General features: G+C 49.4%; 1 protein-coding gene across 3 annotated transcripts in view; it reads right to left on the reverse strand.

Annotated features, from left to right (window-relative positions):
* THOC5 (THO complex 5) overlaps positions 1-24,284 on the reverse strand; it is a 435,920-nt gene that overhangs the window by 226,253 nt on the left and 185,383 nt on the right. For all 3 annotated transcript variants that reach the window (XM_029619746.1, XM_029619745.1, XM_029619747.1), the window contains one exon: positions 4,905-5,004. In XM_029619746.1, the coding sequence (XP_029475606.1) occupies positions 4,905-5,004 (100 nt within the window). The remainder of the gene's footprint in view (positions 1-4,904; positions 5,005-24,284) is intronic.

Genomic DNA, 24,284 nt, shown 5'->3' on the forward strand with positions numbered 1-24,284 from the left:
GTTCAGGTATGGGAAGATGTGCACACACAGCGCCTGAGATGCATGGCCACCACTGCCAGGCACTTGGTGAAGACGCGGGGGGGCTAAAGCCAAGCCAAAAGGCAGCACCCTGGGCTGGTAGTGAGCCTTCCCCACCACAAAGCACAGATACTTTCTGTGGTCGGGGAAGATGGCAATGTGGGTGTAGGTGTCCTTGAGATCGAGGGAGCAGAGCCAGTCTCCACTTTTGAAGAGGGAAATCATATTGCCCAGAGAAACCATTTTGAACTTTTTTCTTGTGAGAAATTTGTTCAACACCCTGTGGTCGAGGATGAAGCGCAAGCCCCGCAGTTTTCGGTATGAGGAAATACCTCGAATAGAACCCTCAGCCCTTCTGGGGGCAAGGAACGGACTCTACCGTTCCTGCCGTGAGAAGGGCAGACAGCTCTATCTGAAGTATGACTTGGTGGATGGACATGGGGATGAGTTCTCTAGGATCCTTCTGAAATTGAGACAATACCTCCAACTATCTACTGAGATGACCCATTGGTCTGACTTGATGGCCACCCAGTGGTGGGCAAAGTAAATAAGTCTGCCTCCCACTGGGGGATCTAGTGTCAGGAGTGTGTCTTGCTGACTTATGGTTCCTCGCCTCTAGTCAAAAGCCCGTAGCCGAAGCTTGATGGGGCCTAGGTGATCGCTGTTGACAAGAACGGCTCCTAGAGCTACACGGGGTGTGCGAGTCCGAGAGGTGGGGGGGATAATATTTCCATTGCTGGTAAAAGGAATTCCTGGAACTTGGCCTGGAAGATTTCCTGGCAGAAGATGGAGGATCTGAAGCACTAGCGGAGAGTTGAAGGGTTTCGTGGTGATCCATCAAATGAGCTACCACTTCCTCTGACCTTATCCCCAAATAGGTTTTCACCTGTACATGGGAGGTCAGTCAACTTCTCCTGCACCTTTGGTCGAAGGTCGGAAGCACGGGAGCCAGGCCATCCTACGGGCGCCAATGCACATCGTAGGTGGATCTCATATTGTGTTTTCTGGCTTCCAGACCCTGCTGGACCACAGCAGAGAACGACTTCTGTTGCTGCTGTGGCAGGTGTTCTCCGAGTTTCTGGACCTGTTTCCACAGGTTTCGGTTGTACAGGGTCACATACAACTAGTAGGAAGCGATATGGGCGATGAGCATAGTGCCCTGAAAACCTTCCTACCCAAGGCATAGAGCTCCCTATGTTCTCACCCGGGAGGAGCAGAGGCATGGGTGTGGCAGCGTCTGGCCTTTATCAGGGTGGACTCCACAACTATCAATTGGTGAGGGAGATGATGCCTCTCAAAACCTAAGGCCTGCTGAAGAAGGTAGGCGGCATCTGCTTTCCTATTCACTGGAGAGATGGAGATAGGGTGTTCTACATCTGGAGAAGAGCCTCAAAGATGTCATGAATGGTGACAGCCACTATCTCTTTAGGGGCGTTGACAAATTGGAAAGCCTCCAACATTTTATGTCACGCATCCTCCTCAGTTAGAAGCTGGAAGGGTATAGCTTCAGCCATGGCCCTGACAAAACCCACAAAGGAGAGGTCCTCTGGAGGAGAAAGACGCCTTTCCTCCGGTGAAGAAGGCTTTGACAGGGGGTCGTCCAAGATCTCAGAAGAAGATTCTGAAAAATCGTCCCCCCCAACGGGTCAAAAGAGCCTTCTTCCGGTGAGGTGGAGAGAGAGACCTGCACGCTGGGATCCTCATCCGGTTCTACTCTTGGGTAGATTTGAGACACAAAAGAACTTTTTCCTGGTCGAGAGGGGGAGGTGGAACTCCGCCCCAGTGACGTCATCGGTGAGTGCCCCGGGACAGCTATAAAACAAGGGCACAGCGGCGCGCAGCCACCGGCGCGCGCCAAAGGGGCGCACTGCCGAAGCCGCACACCCCTGGAAGAAATTATGGGAAGGAAGAGAAAATAAAAAACATACGCCTCCTCGCCTACTACCCCCATGACAAAGAGAGTCGGCCCAATGGACTCCCACGTGGTGTTTGCTGGTGAGTCTGCTGATGGGGAAATAATTGAGAGGAATGCCTTGCTAGGAACCACTCAAACCCCCATGGCCATACAATCTTCCCCATCCCCCGCACGAGAAGCAACAAATGCAGCCAATGAAGTTATAGTCCATACGGGGGGGAGTGACACAAACCCTTAGAGGTAATGGATCACCACCGGAACAGACTATACATTCAGAATTGATAACTTTGGGTGGCGAGGCAACTGATGCTTGTGTTAAGGTTAAATGCCCATCCATCATTTCTGAAATAAATGGAGAAGAAAATATTGTTGAACCAGAAAAGGTAACATTGCTAGATGTATGGAAATTGTCTGTTAAACCCTGACATTTTCTTGTCTATCTTATGTCAAATGTACAGACCTTTTCAGTGGAAGAGAGGGAAAAATTTGTAGAATTGGATAAAAGAACTGAGAGACTAGAGCAGGAAGTTGCAAAATTGAACCCTGTAGAAAACAAGTTAGACTGTAAATGTTGCTTCTATTAAAGACTATGATATTGCATAGTAGATTAGAAAGCCTAGAGAATGAATTAAGATCTGGTAATCTTAGATTACTAAATTTTCCTATTTCTAGACTGCTGTCGGCAGAGGAGTTATATAAAAAATGTGGTGGAAGTATTGCAGTTTAAAGTAGAGAAAATACCTTTAGTCTCTAGACTATATTTACCTATAAGAAAGATATAACAGAACCAGGAGGGTGGTGTGGACAATTTAGAAATTTCTGCGGACAGAAAATACAAGTCTTCCCAGACGTTTCTCATGAGACTCAAGCACGGAGGAAACTTTTCCTATTGATGAAACAATCGGTGCTAAATATTGGGGCTAGTTTTTTCCTAAAATTCCAGTGTAAATGCCAGATTTTGTTTCAAAATAATAAGTTTATATTTCTTGATCCATCCCACCTGCAACGCTTTATCTTAGATAAATCTCAAGCTTTATGAAAGAGTAGTGAGGGGATATTTGATTGTATAAGAGAAATGTCAATGTTGCAGAGTCAGTAACTCTTCTCAATGTGGGCTGGAATACACTATTTTCTTTTTAAAAGTTGTGATGTAAGAAATGTTATACTTGATCATTTCATTGTAAATGTTATAATTTGAAAAAATATTAAAAAAAAAAGCCTTCTTCCTCGCTGAGGCCACTGCAAGTCCTGCGAAGGTGAGACCTGTGTAAATCCCTGTTTCTGAGCTCAGAGGGAATCTAAGGCACTGAGAACACAGTGGGAATCAATGGTCCCACCGGTAACGGGGAGACTGGGGGTTGAGGGAAGTCAGAGGGCCTAGCAAAGGCTTGGGGAACAGAGGCTTCGGGACTGCAGCACCGGACGCCTCTTCCTCCTCAGTGGACCCAATGATGGGGATTGCTCCCAAGGGAGGCATTGGTGGCTGCTGGGGAATCAGAGGGTCCCTCGGGCACTGGCTGCGTCGGGAGGGTGCCCAGGACGACATCCAGATTGTGAAGCAGGGGCACCAAGATAAATGGCAGAGGCTCCGGCAGCGGTATGAGGGCCGGTGGCAGGAGCAGCTCAATGCTACGCGGAGCTCAGAGCACCACACTCTGCAGTCCAATTCCTCCTGAAAGTCCAGTGAGGAAAGGGCTGAGAGAGGGGGGGCACGGTGCCTGGCACCAATATTGATGGGGAATGCCTGGGCCTGCTGGGTTTATTAGAGGATGGGACCTCTAGGTCATGGAGTTGCTTTGGTAGCAGTACAGCAGCTGCCGGTATCGCACCGGAACCAGAGCCTTGCGCAGACTGTGACCGGTGTGTTTGCAGGATTTCCCATTGTGCCTGGCCCAGTCTTTACCTGGTGTAGAGGAAGCAGAGGATCCTGATGTCCTGGAAATCAGTGAGATCATGGAGGACTGGTCACCGTCCCCTCGATCTTTGGAAGATGACACCGGGGGTGTGGCGAGGAGGAGTACTTCAAGTGGCTCTTCTTGACCCCTGGGTGTCAATGACTGACATGAGTTTTGATGGAGTAGACTTTTTGGGTCCAAAAAGTTTCTCCATTTTATCGAGTCCAGCACAAAAGCCCTTGGGAGTCATCTGATCGCACGTCATGCGATGCCCCCAGGCAGAGGATGCAAACCTCAAATGGATCCATGACAAACATGGTCCGTGGGCACTGGGGGTACCAATGGAAGCCGGAAGCCATGAAAAACAGCCAGCACGCAGTCAATGACCAGGGGCCACCATTAAGTTGGACGCCGGGAATCAACTGCTAAGATGGAAGAAAAATGTTAACATACTGCGCAGAGGAGGTACACAGACCGCGAAGAGGGACCCAACAATGAACTAGGAGAAAAAATTGCGAATTTAAGTGCAATAAAGCAGAGCTCCAAACACCGCAAGGCAACTGCACCATGGAAAATGAGAGACTGAAGGGGGACCTCGCGTGGATGTGCGGATAGTGGCATGCTGGGCATGTTCAGTGTGCCAGCCAAAGCTTCTAGAAACTTTGACAAAAGTTTTCCATGCCAGGCTCCATCTGATGATGTCACCCCCATCTGTGAGGACTACCATCTTGCTTGTACTAGGAGAAAATTATAAATGCTAACCAGTTAAGAAATGTTATGCAAACAAACCAATTAATTCACTGGTATGTAAATTAAAGGAGCTGACCTATTTAATCTATTGTATCACCTTATCAAAAGACTGCTCCTGAATTGCCTTGGTGGTAACTGTACTCATATCTCAATAAAGATCTTTTTCTTTTAGCTGTTGGTATTAGGTGTTTATTTATAACCCACAAGTTCACAACATACCTAAGCATGTAAGGATGATCACAAATGCTGTTCCCAACTCTCAACTGACTTTGCATGCAAATCTCATTGATGCAGCAAAAATTCCCGCATTCCAATTCCTTCATTACCTTTGCACTTGAGAATGAGAGAGACAAAAAGCGGGTGCCTCTTCAGCATCTCCTTCCGTTTGTCATCAAGTTGAACACCCAGCGTTGGGCGCCTGCGTTTCTGCAACACAAAACCACCACGCCATCATTTTAATCGCACAGTCTCCCTCCACATTCCAGTAAATCATGACCCTGCCTACACACTGGACAGTAAAGATACCAAGACACTTAACAAAAGCAAACGTGTCAGGAATACTCTTTCTACTGACATCTGCTAAAAATTCCTGTATAGAAAAAAAAACCCAAAACAAATTAAACTTAGAAGTAACTCAGCTCTGTACTCTCTACTAGGGATGTGAATCGTTTTAGGACGATTAAAATTATCGTCCGATAATTTTAATATCGTCTTAAACCGTTATGGAACACAATACAATACAGATTCTAACGATTTATCGTTATAAATCGTTAGAATCGTGAGCCGGCACACTAAAACCCCCTAAAACCCACCCCCGACCCTTTAAATTAAATCCCCCACCCTCCCGAACCCCCCCCAAATAACTTAAATAACCTGCGGGTCCAGCGGCGGTCCGGAACGGCAGCGGTCCGGAACGGGCTCCTGCTCCTGCATCTTGTCGTCTTCGGCCGGCGCCATTTTCCAAAATGGCGCCGAAAAATGGCGGCGGCCATAGACGAAAAAGATTGGACGGCAGGAGGTCCTTCCGGACCCTCGCTGGACTTTTGGCAAGTCTCGTGGGGGTCAGGAGGCCCCCCGCAAGCTGGCCAAAAGTTCCTGGAGGTCCAGCGGGGGTCAGGGAGCGATTTCCCGCCGCGAATCGTTTTCGTACGGAAAATGGCGCCGGCCATACGCGTATGGCCGGCGCCATTTTCCATACGGAAAATGGCGCCGGCAGGAGATCGACTGCAGGAGGTCGTTCAGCGAGGGTTCCGGCGCCTCGCTGAACGACCTCCTGCAGTCGATCTCCTGCCGGCGCCATTTTCCGTACGAAAACGATTCGCGGCGGGAAATCGCTCCCTGACCCCCGCTGGACCTCCAGGAACTTTTGGCCAGCTTGTGGGGGGCCTCCTGACCCCCACGAGACTTGCCAAAAGTCCAGCGGGGGTCCGGAAGGACCTCCTGCCGTCCAATCTTTTTCGTCTATGGCCGCCGCCATTTTTCGGCGCCATTTTGGAAAATGGCGCCGGCCGAAGACGACAAGATGCAGGAGCAGGAGCCCGTTCCGGACCGCTGCCGTTCCGGACCGCCGCTGGACCCGCAGGTTATTTAAGTTATTTGGGGGTGGGGGATTTAATTTAAAGGGTCGGGGGTGGGTTTTAGGGGGTTTTAATGTGCCGGTTTTTCGATTTTTCACGATATTTTACCCCCCCAAACGGCAACAATACGATTCCCTCCCCCTCCCAGCCGAAATCGATCGTTAAGACGATCGAGGACACGATTCACATCCCTACTCTCTACACACAGTTTCCTGTGGAAGATTTTTCAAGATTCTGCAGCAGTTATATATGCAAATTTGCATAAATTTTCCATAAACCTTTCACATCACTATGCAAAAGAAATCAATTTTTCTATTGAAAATTTTTCACATTGTTTAAAAAAGGAACTATATATAAATACAAAATTCACAATGTACAAAAATCAACTATTTATCAAGTAAAGAGAAGTTACAAACTTAGGGCCTGATTTACTAAGGCATTTCTCCCATTCTGTGTCTATGGGAAAAAACCTTTGTAAATGACTCCCTTAATTTGTGAAATGTCACTTGTCTTACAATTATCTTTTTTATATTTTCTTGAAAAAATCCTTGTCATATCTGAGCACATGAGCTTATTTATGCTAAACCTGCGCTCAGAGGTTTTTCATGCTATTAATCATCTACAGCCATTTTTGCAAATTACATGACATACATACATATACACATACATACAGACACATATATACCTGGTGCAGGCGTTAATAGCCGAGTGCTCTTAAAACTAGTACAGAAAAGCAGAAAACTGCTTTTCTGTACTGCCTCCTACTTAATATCGCTGCGATATTAAGTAGGAGGAAAAGCAAAACTAAATAAAGTTTAAAAAAAAGTTAAAAAAAAAAACCCACCAACAGTCGGGTGCAGGAAATGGATGCTCAACTGACAAGTGTCCATTTCCTGAACCCCCTGGCTGTGCAGCTGCACGGCGTTTAGGAATATAGACGCCAATAAACTCTGTATCGGTTTTCCTAACCGGACGACAGACGCTAATCGGGTTCTTGTTAGCAAGGAGGTGCTAGGGACGCACAAACGACCCTAGTGCCTCCTTGCTAATGCGACCCCCTAATTTAAATAGTGCATGGCGCCCCCTGGGGGGGTCGCCTGGGGCCATTTCCAGCCACCACCGACCTGGAACCCAGCGGAGACCACGTGAGCAGTGCACCCTTTCCCCGAGCTCCACTGCCCAATCAAAGGGCCTGAGCCACACTGACGCAAGCACCGGGAAAAGCAGATCTCAGCCCTTTAAATTCAGGGCTCCTCTCTGCGACTTTCCTTTGTCTCCTGCTCTCTTCGGCTCACGCGATCAGCATCGCCTCTTCGGAGCAAGAGCCACACGAACCAACGACCGCCATTTCCAGCCACCACCGACCCGGAACCCAGCGGAGACCACGTGAGTAGCGCACCCTTTCCCCTGAGCTCCACTGCCCAATCAAAGGGCCTGAGCCGCACTGACGCAAGCACCGGGAAAAGCAGATCTCAACCCTTTAAATTCAGGGCTCCTCTCTGCAGCGCCGCACACCGGGCGTCACGCGCACGAAGGAGCGTGACCTAAGGGGCCTGCCCCTTGGTGCGCCCCTTCATGCTCCCTTTTTCTCCCCTCCCCCCCCTCCCTTCTGACCTCAAATTCCGCCTGTCGCACCATTGTACCTCCATCAATTTCTTCATAATATTTCTCGCCGAATTCACCATTTGCTCTGTCTACGCTGCTTGCACTCCATCACCAAAGCTCTCCAAGCCACTCATTTCTCACACAGCTACGCTTACTCCCCCCCCCCCCCCCCAGGGGACTGGTATGCGCTTAACTTCTCAGTACTCCACCTCTAATGCCAACTGCTCAGTACTGTATCTAACTCTGCTATGTCTTATTGTTAGTATTGCTCTGTATTTTATCAGCTGTTGTACCTGGTACCATCGCTCTGTAATATAGCTATCAAATGTTTATTTACTGTTCTGTACCAATCCCACAAGTCAACTTCAATCCGCTGCTCACCCACCCCTCCTCTTCCCTCTCCTCCCCCGGAGGTCTCTCCCACCATGCCCCCATACTCCCACCCCACTCCCACATTTTTCCCCATACCCAGACCTCCACCTCTTCGCCTTAACCCACAAGCACAGCGCAAATCCCTCCTCCCCATCCTTATCTCCCCTTTAACTCATCTCCTTGGCCTCACCACTTTAACCCTCATGCTATTTAATGCTCACTCCATTACCAAAAAAACCCACATTCTAGATGACCTCATCCACGATTACAAACCAGAAATCTGTGCTGTTACGGAGACCTGGCTCAAGGACACAGACACTGTTATACTGAACCAGCTCCCTACATTATCCCATGATATCTTCTCCATCCCCAGACCAAAAAAGAAAGGAGGTGGCATCCTCCTTATCTCTAAAAAAACACAAACAAAAAAAAAACCCACCTCAAACTCAGGCCCATGAATATCAACCCCCCACCTAAACTGGAAGTCAGTCTATTTAAATCTACCAACCTCCAAATCTGCCTCATCTATGCCCCCCCCCCCCACCCCCCGTCTCCTGGAACAAAACCCCTTCCCTCTCATCGAACTCATATCCAATAATATAAACAATGAAAAACCTGCCATAATACTGGGAGATTTCAACCTCCATGTAGACTTCACTCCCCTCTCACCGTCCTGTGAAACCTTCCTCACTGCCCTGCAAGCCCTAGGCTTCACCCAAACAATTTCAGCCCCCACACACAAAGCGGGGCATACACTGGACCTCATTTTCACCAACTCCTGTATCCAGACCCCATTGCCCCCTACCTGTACCGTGGTCTGACCACGCTCTTATTGACACCCGTATTACCCTTAGTGCCACTAACCCCTGCAATCACTCACAAAATAACAGCTCCTTCTCCTATCGCAACACCTGCAATACTGAGGAGCTCACCTCTTCTCTCCGAATCCATGAACAACCTTGACTGCTCCTCTCCTGACATTGCACTCAGCTCTTGGGTCAGCATCACTCAAGACATAGCCGATAAGATATGCCCCATCATCACCCGTAAGCAACGCACCTCTCCTTCCAATAACAAACCCTGGTACACAACGGAACTTCACCAAATGAAGTACAACCTTAGACTCAAAGAAAGAGCTTGGCGTAAAGACCCTACCCCACAGCACTCCACTTCCTACAAATCCTACCCTCACACCTACCGCCTTGCCATTCAAAATGCCAAACGAGACTACTATGCCTCTAAAATCCATCAGTACACTTTCAACCCTCCTATGTCGCAGCCCTCACCAATCCCTCCACCCCCATCATCGCTGAGGAAGAAACTAGCATGAAATGCGAAGAACTCGCTTGTGTCGTCCACAACAAAATAGCTAACATACTCCTCAGGTTTCCCCCTGCAGCTACCCACATGCCCCTCACTCCCAAGCCCAACCACAACCCTCCCTCCCCGAAAACTTCGACACCATTGACCTCATCTCATCTAAGGAAATAGAGGCAATTCTCAAAAAATCCAAGCCTGCATCCCACCCATCTGACACTATACTCACGAAAACGCTACTCTCCATCTCTACTATTATTGCACAACCCCTTGCAGATATTAACTGCTCCCTGACCACTGGCGCAATCCCGGATCTCCTCAAACATGCTGTAGTCAAACCCCTCCTAAAGAAGCCCTCCCTTGACCCCAAAGACCCCTCCAACTATCGTCCTATCTCCAATCTCCCTCTCATTAAAAAAATTATGGAGAAGGTAGTAAACACCCAGCTCATGGAATACCTTGACGACAATAACATACTCCACTCCTCTCAGGTTGGCTTTCGCAAAAATCTAAGCACTGAAACCCTCCTATCTCTCACGGATTTCCTCCTCACTGGCCTTGACCAAGGTCATAATTTCCTCATCACTTTCCTTGACATTTCAGCAGCCTTCAACACGATAAGCCATGATCTGCTCATCTCCCACTAGTCGACATCGGCATTTCTGGCACTGCTCTCCTGTGGTTCAGATCCTATCTTACTAACAGACGCTTCTCTGTAAAACTTGGCCCCTCAGAATCCTCCCTTTTCACCCTATCGCAAGGAGTAGCCCAAGGCTCCTCCCTCTCCTCCACCCTATTTAACATATACTTCCTCCCCCTCCGCCATCATCTATCTGATCTCGGACTCAGATTCTATATCTACACAGATTATGTCCAAATCATCATCCCTATCCGTGAATCTCTAACTGCCACCCTTTCCTTCTGGGAGAAATGCCTTGCCTCTATTAACACATTGCTCACCTCCCTTCAACTCACCCTCAATTCTACTAAAACTGAGCTCCTCCTCATCCATAACCAGCAGACCCTTATGCCGACCCCGTCTAACGATACCTCATCCACCTCGCTCAGCTCACAATCCTCTGTACGAAACCTAGGCGTTCTAATTTACCCTCATCTGAGCCTCAAGAGCCACATTAACTCAGTCATAAAAGGAGGTTTTTATAAGCTCATGGTCATAAAAAAGCTCAAGCCCCTACTCCATACTCATGATCTCAAAACTGTTATCCAAGCTACCCTAACATCCAAGTTGGATTACTGCAACTCATTGTGCCTTGGCCTCCCCTTCTCCACCATCAGACCTCTCCAGATACTTCAAAATGCGACAGCAAGGATAATCAGTAACGCACGTAAATCAGACCATATAACCCCCATCCTCAAAGACCTACACCTATCCTTGCTTCTTTTGTCGTCCGCTCTTTTTCTGCGCGTGGTTTATGAACCTCTGGTTTCTGATTGGAGATGATCTGCGGGTTGGGAGCCCCAAGGCAACTGGAGGTGGTAGGCTTCGAGCCGTGGGGTTTAGATCCCAGGTTTGGGCGGCGCCGCGGGGGTCGAGAGTGGCCCGGTAGTGCAGTGGGTGGGTAAGCCACTAGGATGGTGGGATTGGAGGCAGCCGAGATGGATAGGAGCTAGGTGCGGTTTAGGCGGGTAGTGGTAAGATGAGTTTGCGGTGATGGTGTAGTGGCTTCTCTCCGGGGCTGCACGAAGGGGCGCACAAGGGGGTTTGCCCCTTTGATGCACGCCTTTGGCGCGCGGCGCCAGTGCTTCAATTTAAAGCCCTTTCGGGCCGCGTGTGATGGGCTGGCCGGGATCGCTGTGATTGGCTGGATTCAAGCTGGCCGGCCACACGATGGGCCTTGGAAGGAAGCCGGATGTAGCCGAAGCGTCTCGCGGTCGGTGTCAGCCTGTATATAGTTTTATTAACATATATGCTATTTCCTCCCCAACGCATCTATTGTAAATAGATCCTTGCAATCTATGCAATTCCTCCTTTCCCTCCCCCATGCAACCCTTTCAACTCTTCATTCCCCTCCCTATATAAAATATACAACCCCTCTCCCCTTATACTTTCCGTCCATCTTCATTCCCCTCTACCCCCTTTCTTTCCCCCAATCATTTCTCTCAATACCATTCCCAGTTATCCAACAACCTCTATTTAAGTCTCTCTATTTAAGCATCGTTCATTGTATAGTTTATTTAATTTATTTTATTCACTGTTTTCCTATAAGTTCTATGTAAAGCCTCTGTTTTGCTGATTTTGAAGTTATAATGTAAACCGAACTGATGTTTTCCTACGAAGTCTGGTATATAAAAACCATAAATAAATAAAATACACTGGATCCCCATCTCCTCCCGTATCCTGTTCAAAACCCTCACCATCATACATAAAGCTATCTACAAGCCTAACTCCCTATGGCTCAATGAACCACTTCAACCTGCTCAATCCACCCGCCCCACCAGAACAAACCTCAAATGCACCCTACAAGTCCCCACACTTAAGAAAGCCCGACTCTCAGCAACAAGGACCTGTGCCCTCTCCATTGCGGGCCCCACTCTTTGGAATTCTCTTCCTCCCAACCTACGTCTGGAGCAATGCCCATTTAAATTCCGAAAATTGCTAAAAACCTGGCTTTTTCACCAGGCCTTTCCAGATTAACACTTTTGACACCACCGTCCTGCCCACCCCCCATCTCCAGCCTACTTAATCTAATAAACTTGTAACCCTGTTAAACCCTATGTAATCAGTATAAAACAACCCTATAGACCATGTAATTCCTGTCAGTTCCATTTGTAAATCTGTAAATCATGTAATCCTGTATATTATGTATATTCCCATACTTGTTAATCATGTTACCTCTATCCTGTTTCTCTCCATTTGGTTTGTCAGGTTCGCTGTTATGGAACCTTCTTTCAGTTGTCCTCCCCCCCATCCCTGTTAATTGTACTTTCCACCTTTTGTTTTCATGTAAACCAATATGATACGTACTTTAATGTCGGTATAGAAAAGCTGCTAAATAAATATTAAGAAAATGGGCGCTGACTGTTCAGTGCCCACGTTCTGCGCATAATTATTGCATCAGCTCCTAAGCTCGTACCCTCTTGATCCCTGCATGCTGCCTGGGAGGGGCAGAGTTGGAGCATGAAGCCTTGAATCAGTCCTGCAGAAACAAAGTAGCTTCTTTCAGGTGACTGAATTACTTGATAGGAAAGAGCATTTGTTGATTTAGGACAGATTGTAAATTATGAGGCAACAGACTAATTATACAGGAACAGCAGGAGCCTTGGGGCACTGCCTGCACTGTTACAAATCTCTTGCAATTTAACTCTAGAGCAGTGGTTCCCAACCTGGGGTCCATGAGAACATATCAGGGTTCCTCCAGAAGGAATGCCAGAAAGTTTAGCTAGGAGAAAATGAGCCGGCTACTGCTACCTGGATTAGTTGAGCTGCTGCCACAGGCCAAGAGCATGAGAATTGTTGAGATTACTTACCTGATAATCTCGTTTTCCTTAGTGTAGACAGATGGACTCAGAACAAGTGGGTATAGTGTGCTCGTGCTAGCAGTTGGAGACGGATCTGACGTCAGCACGGGTACATATACCCCCACAGGAAGTGAGGCAATTCAGTAATCTTCCTTGCAAAAGCTGTTATGGATATATGCGTACTGACGATCAATGAAATAGTGAAACAGGATTCCCCTGACCGATTGAAAGTAGATGGAGACGGCCAGCATTCCCAACCGGAAGGCGTCGACACCTGGCAAAGGGGACGCTCTTATGTAAGAAGTGATAAGGCTTACCTTGAATCGGTGAAACCCATGTATACCGGCAGCCGGGCGGGATGCTGAGTCCATCTGTCTACACTAAGGAAAACAAGATTATCAGGTAAGTAATCTCATTTCCTGTCGTGTAGCCAGATGGACTCAGAACAAATGGGATGTACAAAAGCTTTACTCCCGGACTGGGCGGGAGGCTGCCTGAGGACCGTGTAAAACTGCCTTTGCGAATGCTGTGTCCTCCCTGGCCTGGACATCCAGACGGTAGAACCTGGAGAAGGTGTGGAGGGAGGACCACGTCGCCGCTTTACATATTTCTGCAGGCAACAGCATCCTAGATTCCGCCCAAGATGCTGCTTGGGCTCTGGTAGAATGAGCCTTGACTTGTAGAGTCATCAGAGCGGCCTCCACGGAGGCCGCTCTGATGACTTCTTTAATCCAGCGGGCGATGGTGGGCCGAGAGGCCGCTTCTCCCCGCTGTGAAGGACGAACAGATGGTCAGTCTTTCGAACTGTTTGTCATTTCCAGATATCTGGGCAGCAATCTGCCAATGTCGAGATGGCGTAGCAAACGCCCTTCTTCTGATTTCTTCAGGCCTGCCATAGTTGGCAAGGATATGGTCTGGTTGAGGTGAAATCGTGAGACTACCCTAGGCAAGAAGGATGGAACTGTGCGAAGATGGATAGCCTCAGGAGTGAGTCTGAGAAAAGGATCCCGGCAAGACAGTGCTTGTAGCTCCGAGATGCGGCGTGCTGAACATACAGCCAGCAAGAACACCATCTTCAAAGTGAGAGAACGTAGAGACAGGCCACGAAGGGGTCGGAAGGTGGATCCCGCGAGGAAATCCGAAACTAAATTGAGGTTCCACAAAGGCACTGGCCACTTCAGTGGCGGACGAATGTGCTTGACTCCTTTCAGGAAGCGAGAAATATCTGGATGCTTGGCAATGGTCTTGCCATCCCTCCTGGGACCATAGCAAGACAGCGCAGCCACCTGAACCTTGATGGAGCTGAGGGAGAGACCCTTCTGAAGCCCATCCTGCAGGAAATCCAGAACCATAGGGATGGTAGTCGCATGGGGATTGGTGTCATGAGCATCGCACCAGGCTTCAAACACTCTCCAAATCCTGACGTAGGTGAGGGATGTGGAGAACTTGCGGGCTCGGAAGAGTGTGTCTATCACTGGCTCCGAGTAACCTCTCTTCTTCAGTCTAGCCCTCTCAATGGCCAGACCGCAATAGAGAATTGAGCCGGATCCTCTTGAAGGATGGGACCTTGACGGAGCAGGTCCCTGAGCGGAGGCAGGGGAAGGGGCTCCCCTGCCAGTAGTCTTCTCATGTCCGCGTACCAGGGTCTTCTTGGCCAGTCTGGTGCCACCAGAAGAACTAGGCCCCGGTACTTCCGAATCATGTGGATAAGGGCACCCAGCAGGGGCCATGGAGGAAAGGCGTATAGCAGGGCCCCTGGAGGCCATGGCTGAACCAGGGCGTCTATCCCCTGAGAGAACGGATCTCGCCTGCGGCTGAAGTATCTGGGTACTTGAGCATTGGACCTGTCCGCTAGTAGGTCCATGTCCGGAATCCCCCAGTGATCCACAATCATCTGGAAAGCTGTGGGGGACAGCTGCCACTCTCCCGGATTTAGGCTTTCTCTGCTGAGGAAGTCTGCCGTAGTGTTGTCCCTTCCGGCAATGTGGACGGCGGAGATGTCCTGAAGATTCACCTCTGCCCAAGCCATCAGCAGGGCTATCTCGAGGGACACCTGTTGGCTTCTGGTTCCGCCCTGTCGGTTGATGTATGCCACCGTGGTGGCGTTGTCTGACATCACTCTGACTGCTCTGTTCCTCAGTCTGTGAACAAATTTCAGGCAGGCTAACCGGACTGCCCGTGCCTCTAGTCTGTTGATGTTCCACCCCGACTCTTCTCTGTTCCACCGCCCTTAGGCTGTGAGTTCTTCGCAGTGTGCTCCCCATCCGCTCAGGCTGGCATCTGTGGTGAGTAGAGTCCACGTGGGGGAGGACATCTTGGACTCCCTGCTCATGTGGTTGGACTGCAACCACCACCGTAGCTGAGTCCGCACTCTGGCTGGTAGAGGTAGATGCATAGAGTAATGTCGGAAGCGGGGGCTCCATTGAGAGAGCAGGGAGCGTTGTAGAGGTCTCATATGGGCCCTCGCCCAGGGTACCACTTCCAGGGTGGATGCCATGAGACCAAGAACCTGCAAGTAATCCCAAGCTGTGGGTCGACTGGCTCCCATCAAGGACCGGAGACGCGTCTGAAGTTTTAATCTTCTCTTGGTGGTGAGACTGACTGTCTGCCTGGGTGTTGAACTGGACTCCCAGATATTCCAAAGATTGGGAAGGCTGTAGGCAAATCTTGCTGAGGTTGAATTCCCATCCCAGGCTTTCCAGAAGGGCGATCACGCTGTTGGTTGCCCGATGGCTCTCCTCTCGCGATTTCGCCCTGATCAGCCAATCGTCTAGGTAGGGATGGACCAGGATTCCTTCCCGTCTGAGCGCCGCTGCTACCACTACAATCACCTTGGTGAAGGTCCGCGGCGATGTGGCCAGCCCGAAGGGCAAAGCCCGAAACTGGAAGTGGCGTCCTAGCACCTTGAAGCGTAGGTAGCGCTGATGATCCTGATGAATCGGGATATGCAGGTAGGCTTCTGAAAGATCTAAGGCCGTGAGGAATTCTCCTGGCTGTACTGCGTTCTTGACTGAGCGCAGAGTTTCCATGCGAAACCTCGGGACCCGTAAGTATTGGTTGACGGACTTGAGGTCCAGGACGGGCTGAAAGGTGCCCCCTTTCTTGGGTACCATGAAATAAATGGAATAATGCCCAGAATTCATTTCCCGTGCAGGTACCGGGACTATGGCTTCCAGGGACAGGAGCCTCGCCAGGGTAGCTTCCAATGCTGCCTTCTTGTGGATCGTACACGAGGATTCCACAAACCTGTCCGGAGGGAGATGATGGAAGTCCAGAAAATAACCCTCTCTGATGATGGCGAGGACCCACTGGTCCGTAATCTTGACCCATCTGGGGTAGAAGAAGGTTAACTTGCCCCCTATGACCCCGTCCCCCAGATGGATCGGCTGAATCTCATTGGGAGGTGCGGCCGGGACCTGAGCCCGAGCCGGCTCCTCTCTTCTGCTGCTTGGGCCGAAAGGACTGGTTCCTGGCCTGAGGACGAGGTGCCTGGTAGCGACCCCTATAGGGATTGAAGCGTGGAGAACTTCTGCCTCTGGAGGGCCTTGGAAAGGCGCACTGGTTCCTTTTGAACCTGTCTTCTGGCAGTCGAGGTATGGGAGAAGCACCCCATGTGCTGGCCAGTTTATCAAGGTCGCTGCCGAACAGGAAGGACCCCTTAAAGGGCATTCTGGTGAGGCGTGTCTTCGAAGGAGCATCAGCAGACCAATTCTGTATCCAGAGCTGCCTCCTGGCAGCCACAGAAGATGAGATCCCCTTAGCTGTTGTACGGACTAGGTCGGATGCGGCATCCGTGAGGAACGAGAGAGAGGACTCCATGTCCGCTGCCGAAGCATTGTTCCTAACCTGTGACAAACAGGAGCGCGTCACCACTGTGCAGCAAGTTGTGATTCGCAAAGACAGAGCTGCCACCTCAAATATCTGTTTCAGGATGGCGTCCAGTCGCCTGTCATGAGCCTCCCTGAGGGCCGCCCCCCCCCCCCCCCCTCAACTGGAATGGTAGTGCGCTTGACCACAGCGCTAACTAAGGCGTCCACCTGAGGGCACGCCAGCATCTCCTTGATAGCCGGATCCAGGGGGTACATGCCTATCAGGCCCCGCCCCCCTTTGAATGAGGCCACCGGTGCAGCCCATTCCAGATCTATCAGTTGCTGTGCAGCTTGCAAGAAGGGAAAATGGCGGGCTGAAGGACAAAGACCTTCCAGCAGAGGGTTCTGTGTAGGTGGCACCGCAGAGCTGGGCCCCGAAATATCCAACTCCGCCAGGCACTGAGATATTAGGTCGGAGAGATCTTCCTTGGGAAAGAACCGCCTCATGGTTCGATATGGCTCCATCCCAGAGGGAAGTTCCCCCTCCTCGGAGGGTTATGAGTCTGTCTCAGAGACATCAGGGTCCGCCTGAACCGGACTGCCCGGAGGCGGTGCACAATAAGGGCGCGAAGGTCCAGGGGCAGGGTCCACTGGAGCAGCAGCAGGAGCAGCAGCCCCTGTAACAGCAGGGCCTGAATGGGAAGCTGATTGCATCTGTACAAAGGCATGGATCCCCTTAAAGAGATCCACCCATGAAATGGAGGTGGTCTCAAGTCGCCTAGGTACCAGATCCCCCGGGATTCCCGGCTGTTCAAGACTGCCTGCAAGATCCGGGGTGGCCCCTGGAGAACTATCCACAAACCTTGGTTGAGACTGGTCCTGGCCCGAGGCTCCCACTGCCTCCTCACATTGGGCACAAAGGGAGTCTGGCTCCTCGCTGTGCGTGGCTCTGAGCTGGCATGCTGAGCAGAGGCCGTGAGCTTTCACGCCGGAATCAGGAGGCGCCGGCGCCGCCGCCTGGGACACCGGGGCATTCGATTGGTCCATTGCGCTAAAGTAATATGCGGCAGCAATATGCGCTTAATACAATAGGCGCTCAATACAATATGCGCTCAATGCTAAGCGGCAGCTATATACGCTCAATACAATATGCGCTCAATGCTAAGCAGCAGCTATATACGCTTAATACAATATGCGCTCAATAATATGCGGTCAGCAATATACGCTAAACACAATATGCGCTCAATCACATGCAGTCAGCAGTATGCGCTCAATACAGGCGCCTATCATGGGCGCTCAATACCTGAACCGGGCCAACAAAATGGCGACCACCGCGGCGTGCCGCATACAGGCAACGCCGCCGATCCTCAACTTCGGAGACCAAAAGTAAAAGTTGTGCGCCTTACCTGATCCTCGGCGCTTCCCGGCTAGAATCCGGGCGGTCTCCGGCTGCGAGGGAGAGTGGAAGTACCGTCACCACCGCGCTTGAGGAATGCACCCGCTGCCTCCCAGGTCCACGCCGGGACCGAGGCGCCTCTTAGCCCACAGGCTTGGTCCTTGCCGCGATTCGGCCACCGGACCAAGGCCTAAACCTCCGAGGGAGCACGGAACTCACCCCGGGAAGCTCAACTGGGGGAGGGACCAGTGGTATCACTGCAGGAGCGCGGGGCTCAATGTTCCAGTAAAGATTTTAGTAATAGAAGTAGAAAAGTAGAAGTAGATTGGAAACACGCTCAGCGAGCGTGCAGGCTCTTCAAACTGCTTTGGAGACGGAAATTACTGAAGAGCTTCACTTCCTGTGGGGGTATATGTACCCGTGCTGACGTCAGATCCGTCTCCAACTGCTAGCACGAGCACACTATACCTATTTGTTCTGAGTCCATCTGGCTACACGACAGGAAATATGCGCCTAATACAACAGGCGCACAATAATAGTATGCGGCAGCAATATGCGCTTAATACAACAGGCGCACAATAATAATAATATGCGGCAGCAATATGCGCTTAATACAACAGGCACACAATAATAATAATATGCAATATGCTCTCAGCAATATGCAGTTAGCAATACACGCTCAATGGCATTCAATAAGCTCTCAGCAATAAGCGATTAGCAATACACGCTCAATGGCATTCAATATGCTCTCAGCAATATGCGGTTCGCAATACACGCTCAATGGCATTCAATATGCTCTCAGCAATAAGGCAATATACGCACAAGGAGGAATAGAGCCGCGCCTATTACGGGCGCTCAATACCTGAACAAGGCCCACAAAATGGCGCCCTCCACGGCGTGCCACGCCACCGATCCTCTGTTCCTCGGAGACCAGAAATAAGAGATGTACGCCTTACCTCTCGCTTCCCGGCTGGAACACGGGCGGTCTCCGGCTGTGGGGGGAGAGGGCAAGTACCTTCACCGCCGCATTTGAGGATATGCACCCGCTGCCTCGTCCACGCCGGAACAGAAGCACCTCATATGCCTCACCCAAACCTCGCCCGGGGGCTATGTCCCTGCCGCGATTCAGCCACCGGACCGAGGACTTAGACCTCCGGGGGATCACGGAAGTCACCCCGGGAAACTCTACTGGGGGAGGGACCTTAGGGTATCACTGCAGGAGTGCGGGGCTCGATGTTGTAGAAGTAGTAGTTGAAAAAAAAAGTAGAAAATAGAAAGTAGATTTGGAAAACACGCTCAGCGAGCGTGCAGGCTCTCCAAACTGCTTTGGAGAGGGAAATTACTAAGTTGCTACGCTTCCTGTGGGGGTATATATACGCCCGTGCTGACGTCAGATCCGTCTCCAACTGCTAGCACGCAGATACTATACCCATTCGTTCTGAGTCCATCTGGCTACACGCCAGGAAAAGCTACTTTGTCTAATTTTCAATCATTAATTGGGTCCTTGAATTTTGCGTGTCGGTTATAAAAATGGGGAAGGTTTTTTTCTGTCTATTGTCCAGGGCCACTGCAGGGGTTCACAGGAAATTTCACCACATTCACAATACTAAATGCATTCGTGCTGATCTCCATGTGTGGCACACCTTTTTGCAGCCACAGAAGATGATGGGTCACTATTTGGCTGGATGCTCCCGTGTTGAGTCAGAATTGTTCACAGTTATGTCTGGGGGTTAGGAATTTGGGGTTTATCAGGGCTCTTGATGTTCTGCCCCCTGGCCCCAATCATTCTGTATTTGATTGCAAAGAGCCTTTTCAAACATTGATAAAGATATGGTTCCTACTGAAAATTTGGGGTTAGCACACTTCCTTCTACCATAATGATTTGATTTGTTTCCTTTCCTTCCCTAAGGAAACTCGCTGACTACAGACTTAACTTCTCATGCCGCGTCGGCTTTCCCCTGCCGACCCACGGCATATAGCGCCTGACCCAGTCATTATAAACCACTGATTTCATATGCAAAAGCCCGCTCTGTGTCCTATTTATAAGATCTGATAACTCTTATGCCAAGGTCTGGTTTCCTTTGCCAGCCTGCAGCAAAAATCACAAAAAGCGCTCTGCGTCTATTTATAAGCATGTGTACATCTTTATCTTGGTTCCATTTTACACAATTATAGTGTTCCCTATCACATACAGTCACCTCCAAAGTCTGTTTGCACTGAAAAATTCCCGTAAGATTTGCACAGTGTCTGGTCCCCCTGACACAGCCCTGATGCGAAACACAGCTGTGTCGGGATCCTTGTTTCTACACCATTAACCACAACTTCCTTGATTTATGTGTACCATTGATATGACTATCTACAATAAAGATTTTTCTTGTTAAGACATATTGACCAGTGATTTTTATTTGCCACACATTAACTATGTTGCTTATGAAGAAAATAACATTCCTAGAGTTGTTCCCCATAGTTGTTGCTTTGTTTGGGGGAATAGACTAAAGGATAAGAAAGTGATTTTCTGGTGTAACAATCATGGGGTGGTTGAATCAATTGATAGACAATTGGCAAAATACATGTTAATATCAAACTTATTACTGAGGCCTTATTACTTATTGCTGTTCGGCGGGATCTGGACGACTGAGGCCTTACCGTCGGGGGTAAGGCCTCAGTCGTCCCGATCCCGCCGAACAGCGCACGCCGCCGATCCGCCCCCCGCTCGAGCTCCGCCCCCCTGACGCGGAGAACAGGGAAAGGCCTTTAAAGCCTCCTGCTAGGCCCAGACGCCGCGCGTTGCGCGCCAAAGCAGCACAACTAAAGGGCCTGCCCCTTAGTGCGCCCCTTCGTGTCGCCCTGCTGTGCCGCCCCCCCTGCTAACTCCCTCCCTACAACCCCTTCCCCCAACTAAGCTTTAACCATACAGGACACCGCCTGCCCACCTCACTCTCCCACAATGGAGACACCACTCCACCTTCCCAAACGCTACCACCACCTCCATCAACTCCCCCCTACCCATAAAAACATCCCCTTCAGACGCCTCACTAACATCCCGACCAATCCCAACATCCTAAGATCCACACTCACCTTTCTCACCCTCCTCCTCATCAATGCCCAGTCCATCACCAAAAAAATTCCCATCATACACAACATCCTCTGACTCACTACCAGACATCTTCTGCATCACAGAATCCTGGCTGAAAAGCACCGACACGGTTCTCCTAAATCAACTACCCAAAAACACCTATAATATATTCTCTATCCCCAGACCCAAACGAAAAGGAGGCGGCCTACTTTTCCTAACCCACAAAAAACACAATTCACATCCCACTCACTAAACCTTCCTCCCCCCTTCGAGACCAACCTAAATCTAAAAACCTTCAAATACTACTCCTATACGCACCCCCCGGTCTCCTTCAGCACAACCTCTCCCCCTTAATCGAAACCATAACCACACATATCAACCTACAGGAGCCAGCCATCATTCTGGGGGATTTCAATCTCCACATAGATACCATCCCCCCCATCAGCCACCACTAAACTCCTCCTTCTCAACTATGTCCGCCATGGGCTTCTCCCAAATTATCAACACTCCCACTCAAAAATCCGGCCACACTCTAGACCTACTCTTCATCGACAACAAAATCTCATCACCAGACTCCCCCACTACAACCCCCATCCCATGGTCGGACCACAGTCTCATCCAAGCCAAGCTACAACTCCGGCGCACCCCAACAATTCCAAACAAATGCATCATCGAATACACCAAGCCATGCTCCAGCGATGACCTCGCCAAGTTACTACCGGAAGCATTAAAGAACCTCGACAAAAAATGACACCAACACTGCCACGAATGCCTGGATATCCATAAATGAAGAAATAGCAAAATCACTATGCCCCACAGTAACAAAAGAAATCAAGACATCAACGAACCACAAATCCCCATGGTACACCCCAGACCTAAAAAACACAAAGCGAATCCTACGGCAATCTGAAAAACAATGGAGAAAATCACCAACCACAGAGCTAAAGGACAAATACAGAACCCTCCTCCAAAAATACACAGCAGATATCAACACAGCTAAGCGAAACTTCTATTCAATAAAAATACACGAATACCAATTTAACCCCAGGACACTCTTTTCCTACGTCAAAGAACTAACCAACTCAAATCAAAATGACTCAGCCATGGACGTCACCACCATCTCCAGCGAAAAGCTAGCTCAGTACTTCAAAGACAAGGTCAACACCATCATCGCCAAGATTCCACCACCTCCAGCCCAACCCGAAGCAACACAAAATCACTTAACGCTACGTGGTCAAAATTCACTCCGGTTGCATCAACTGAAATTGAATCCATCATCAAAAAAACCAATCCTGCATCCCACCCCGTAGACCCCATCCCCATTAAAACCCTAAAGCTTATCAGCTCGACCATAACCAAGCCCATCACCGACATAATCAACCTTTCACTCGAACAAGGAATATTCTCGGACAAGCTCAAAGACGCAATAGTCAAGCCAATCATCAAGAAACCACAACTTGATAAATCTGATCCAGCTAACTACAGGCCGGTATCCAATCTCCCATTCTTAGCCAAAATACTAGAAAAAACAGTCAACAACCAACTGACAGAACACATTGAAACCTTCGGCATCCTACAATCTGCACAGCATGGCTTCAGCAAACTATTCAGCACGGAAACCCTCCTTCTTACACCGACTGATACCATTCTCAGAGGACTGGACCAGGGTCAATCATACCTCCTGATACTCCTAGACATATCCGCCGCATTAGACACCATCAACCACAGAACCCTCCTCACCAGACTCAAAGAAATCGGACTACAAAACACTACATTCAAATGGTTCGAATCTTACCTCACAAACAGCTCATACAAGGTAAAGATAAACACCTCGAATTCCTCCAAAATATCCATCACACATGGTGTCCCGCAAGGATCATCCCTATCATCCACCCTTTTCAACGTATACCTCCTTCCCCTTTGCAAACTTCTAACAGACCTCCATCTCACATTTTGTATACGCAGACGACATCCAAATATTACTCCCAATAAACAAAACCATTGAAAGCACCCTAGACAGATGGAACCAAATTAGCACAAATATAACGCTTCGACTATCACAACTATCCCTCTGGCTCAACCAGAACAAGACAGAATTCATACTCATATCCAATGATCACCCCTCCGCCTCCCTCAAAATCAACACCTCCATAAAGAACACTGGGGTGCAACTCACACCAGCCACAAAAAATCTGGGAGTTACTATCGACAAGGAACTCAACTTCAAGCACCACGTCTCCAACATGATCAAAGATGGTTTCTTCAAGCTGCAAACACTGAAAAAGCTCAAACCCCTTCTCCACGCTCACGACTTCAGAACAGTCCTGCAAACAATAATCTTCGCGAAAATAGACTATTGCAACACAATACTCCTCGGTCTCCCCGAAGCCACCATCAGACCCCTTCAACTACTACAGAACGACGCAGCAAGGTCAATTACAAACATAAAAAAATGCAACCACATCACTCCCACACTAAAAGAGCTTCACTGGCTTCCCATCAACCAAAGAATTCAGTACAAAACCCTCACCCTCATCCATAAGAAGATAAACAACAAGGATATGACTTGGTTAAACAATGTCATACTCCCTCATTCCACACACAGAAACCTCAGGTCCTCAAACACTGGACTCCTAGCCGTCCCAAACTCTAAAACAGCAAACCGTTCATCAACCCGCAAACGTGCCATATCCATGGCAGGCCCCGCACTCTGGAACTCTGTCCCACCCCCCCCCCCCCCCTCAGAAATGAACCCTCCACTCAAGTCTTCAAAAAAACATCAAAACATGGCTCTTCAAAAAAGCCTTCCCACCAGACACCTAACTCACCCCCCTCAGCACGCAACTCTCCCTGAAAGCAACTCCACCTACAGCCTCCCACAACCCCTCCCTCTCCCGGTCTCACTTTATACCACCACTGCTGTGCAATTTTAGAGCAATCCTGTAAATATCGCTTTCCTCATCGTTAGCAGTTATCTGCTTTCATTGTAAATAAGTAGATCTTGCTACCTAGTTAGCCACATGTTCAGCCTATTGTTTGTTCTCTTCAAATACCATGTATAGTCTCTTGTTCTT

Source organism: Rhinatrema bivittatum, chromosome 11 (assembly GCF_901001135.1).
Source record: "Rhinatrema bivittatum chromosome 11, aRhiBiv1.1, whole genome shotgun sequence".
Taxonomy (NCBI): Eukaryota; Metazoa; Chordata; class Amphibia; order Gymnophiona; family Rhinatrematidae; genus Rhinatrema; species Rhinatrema bivittatum.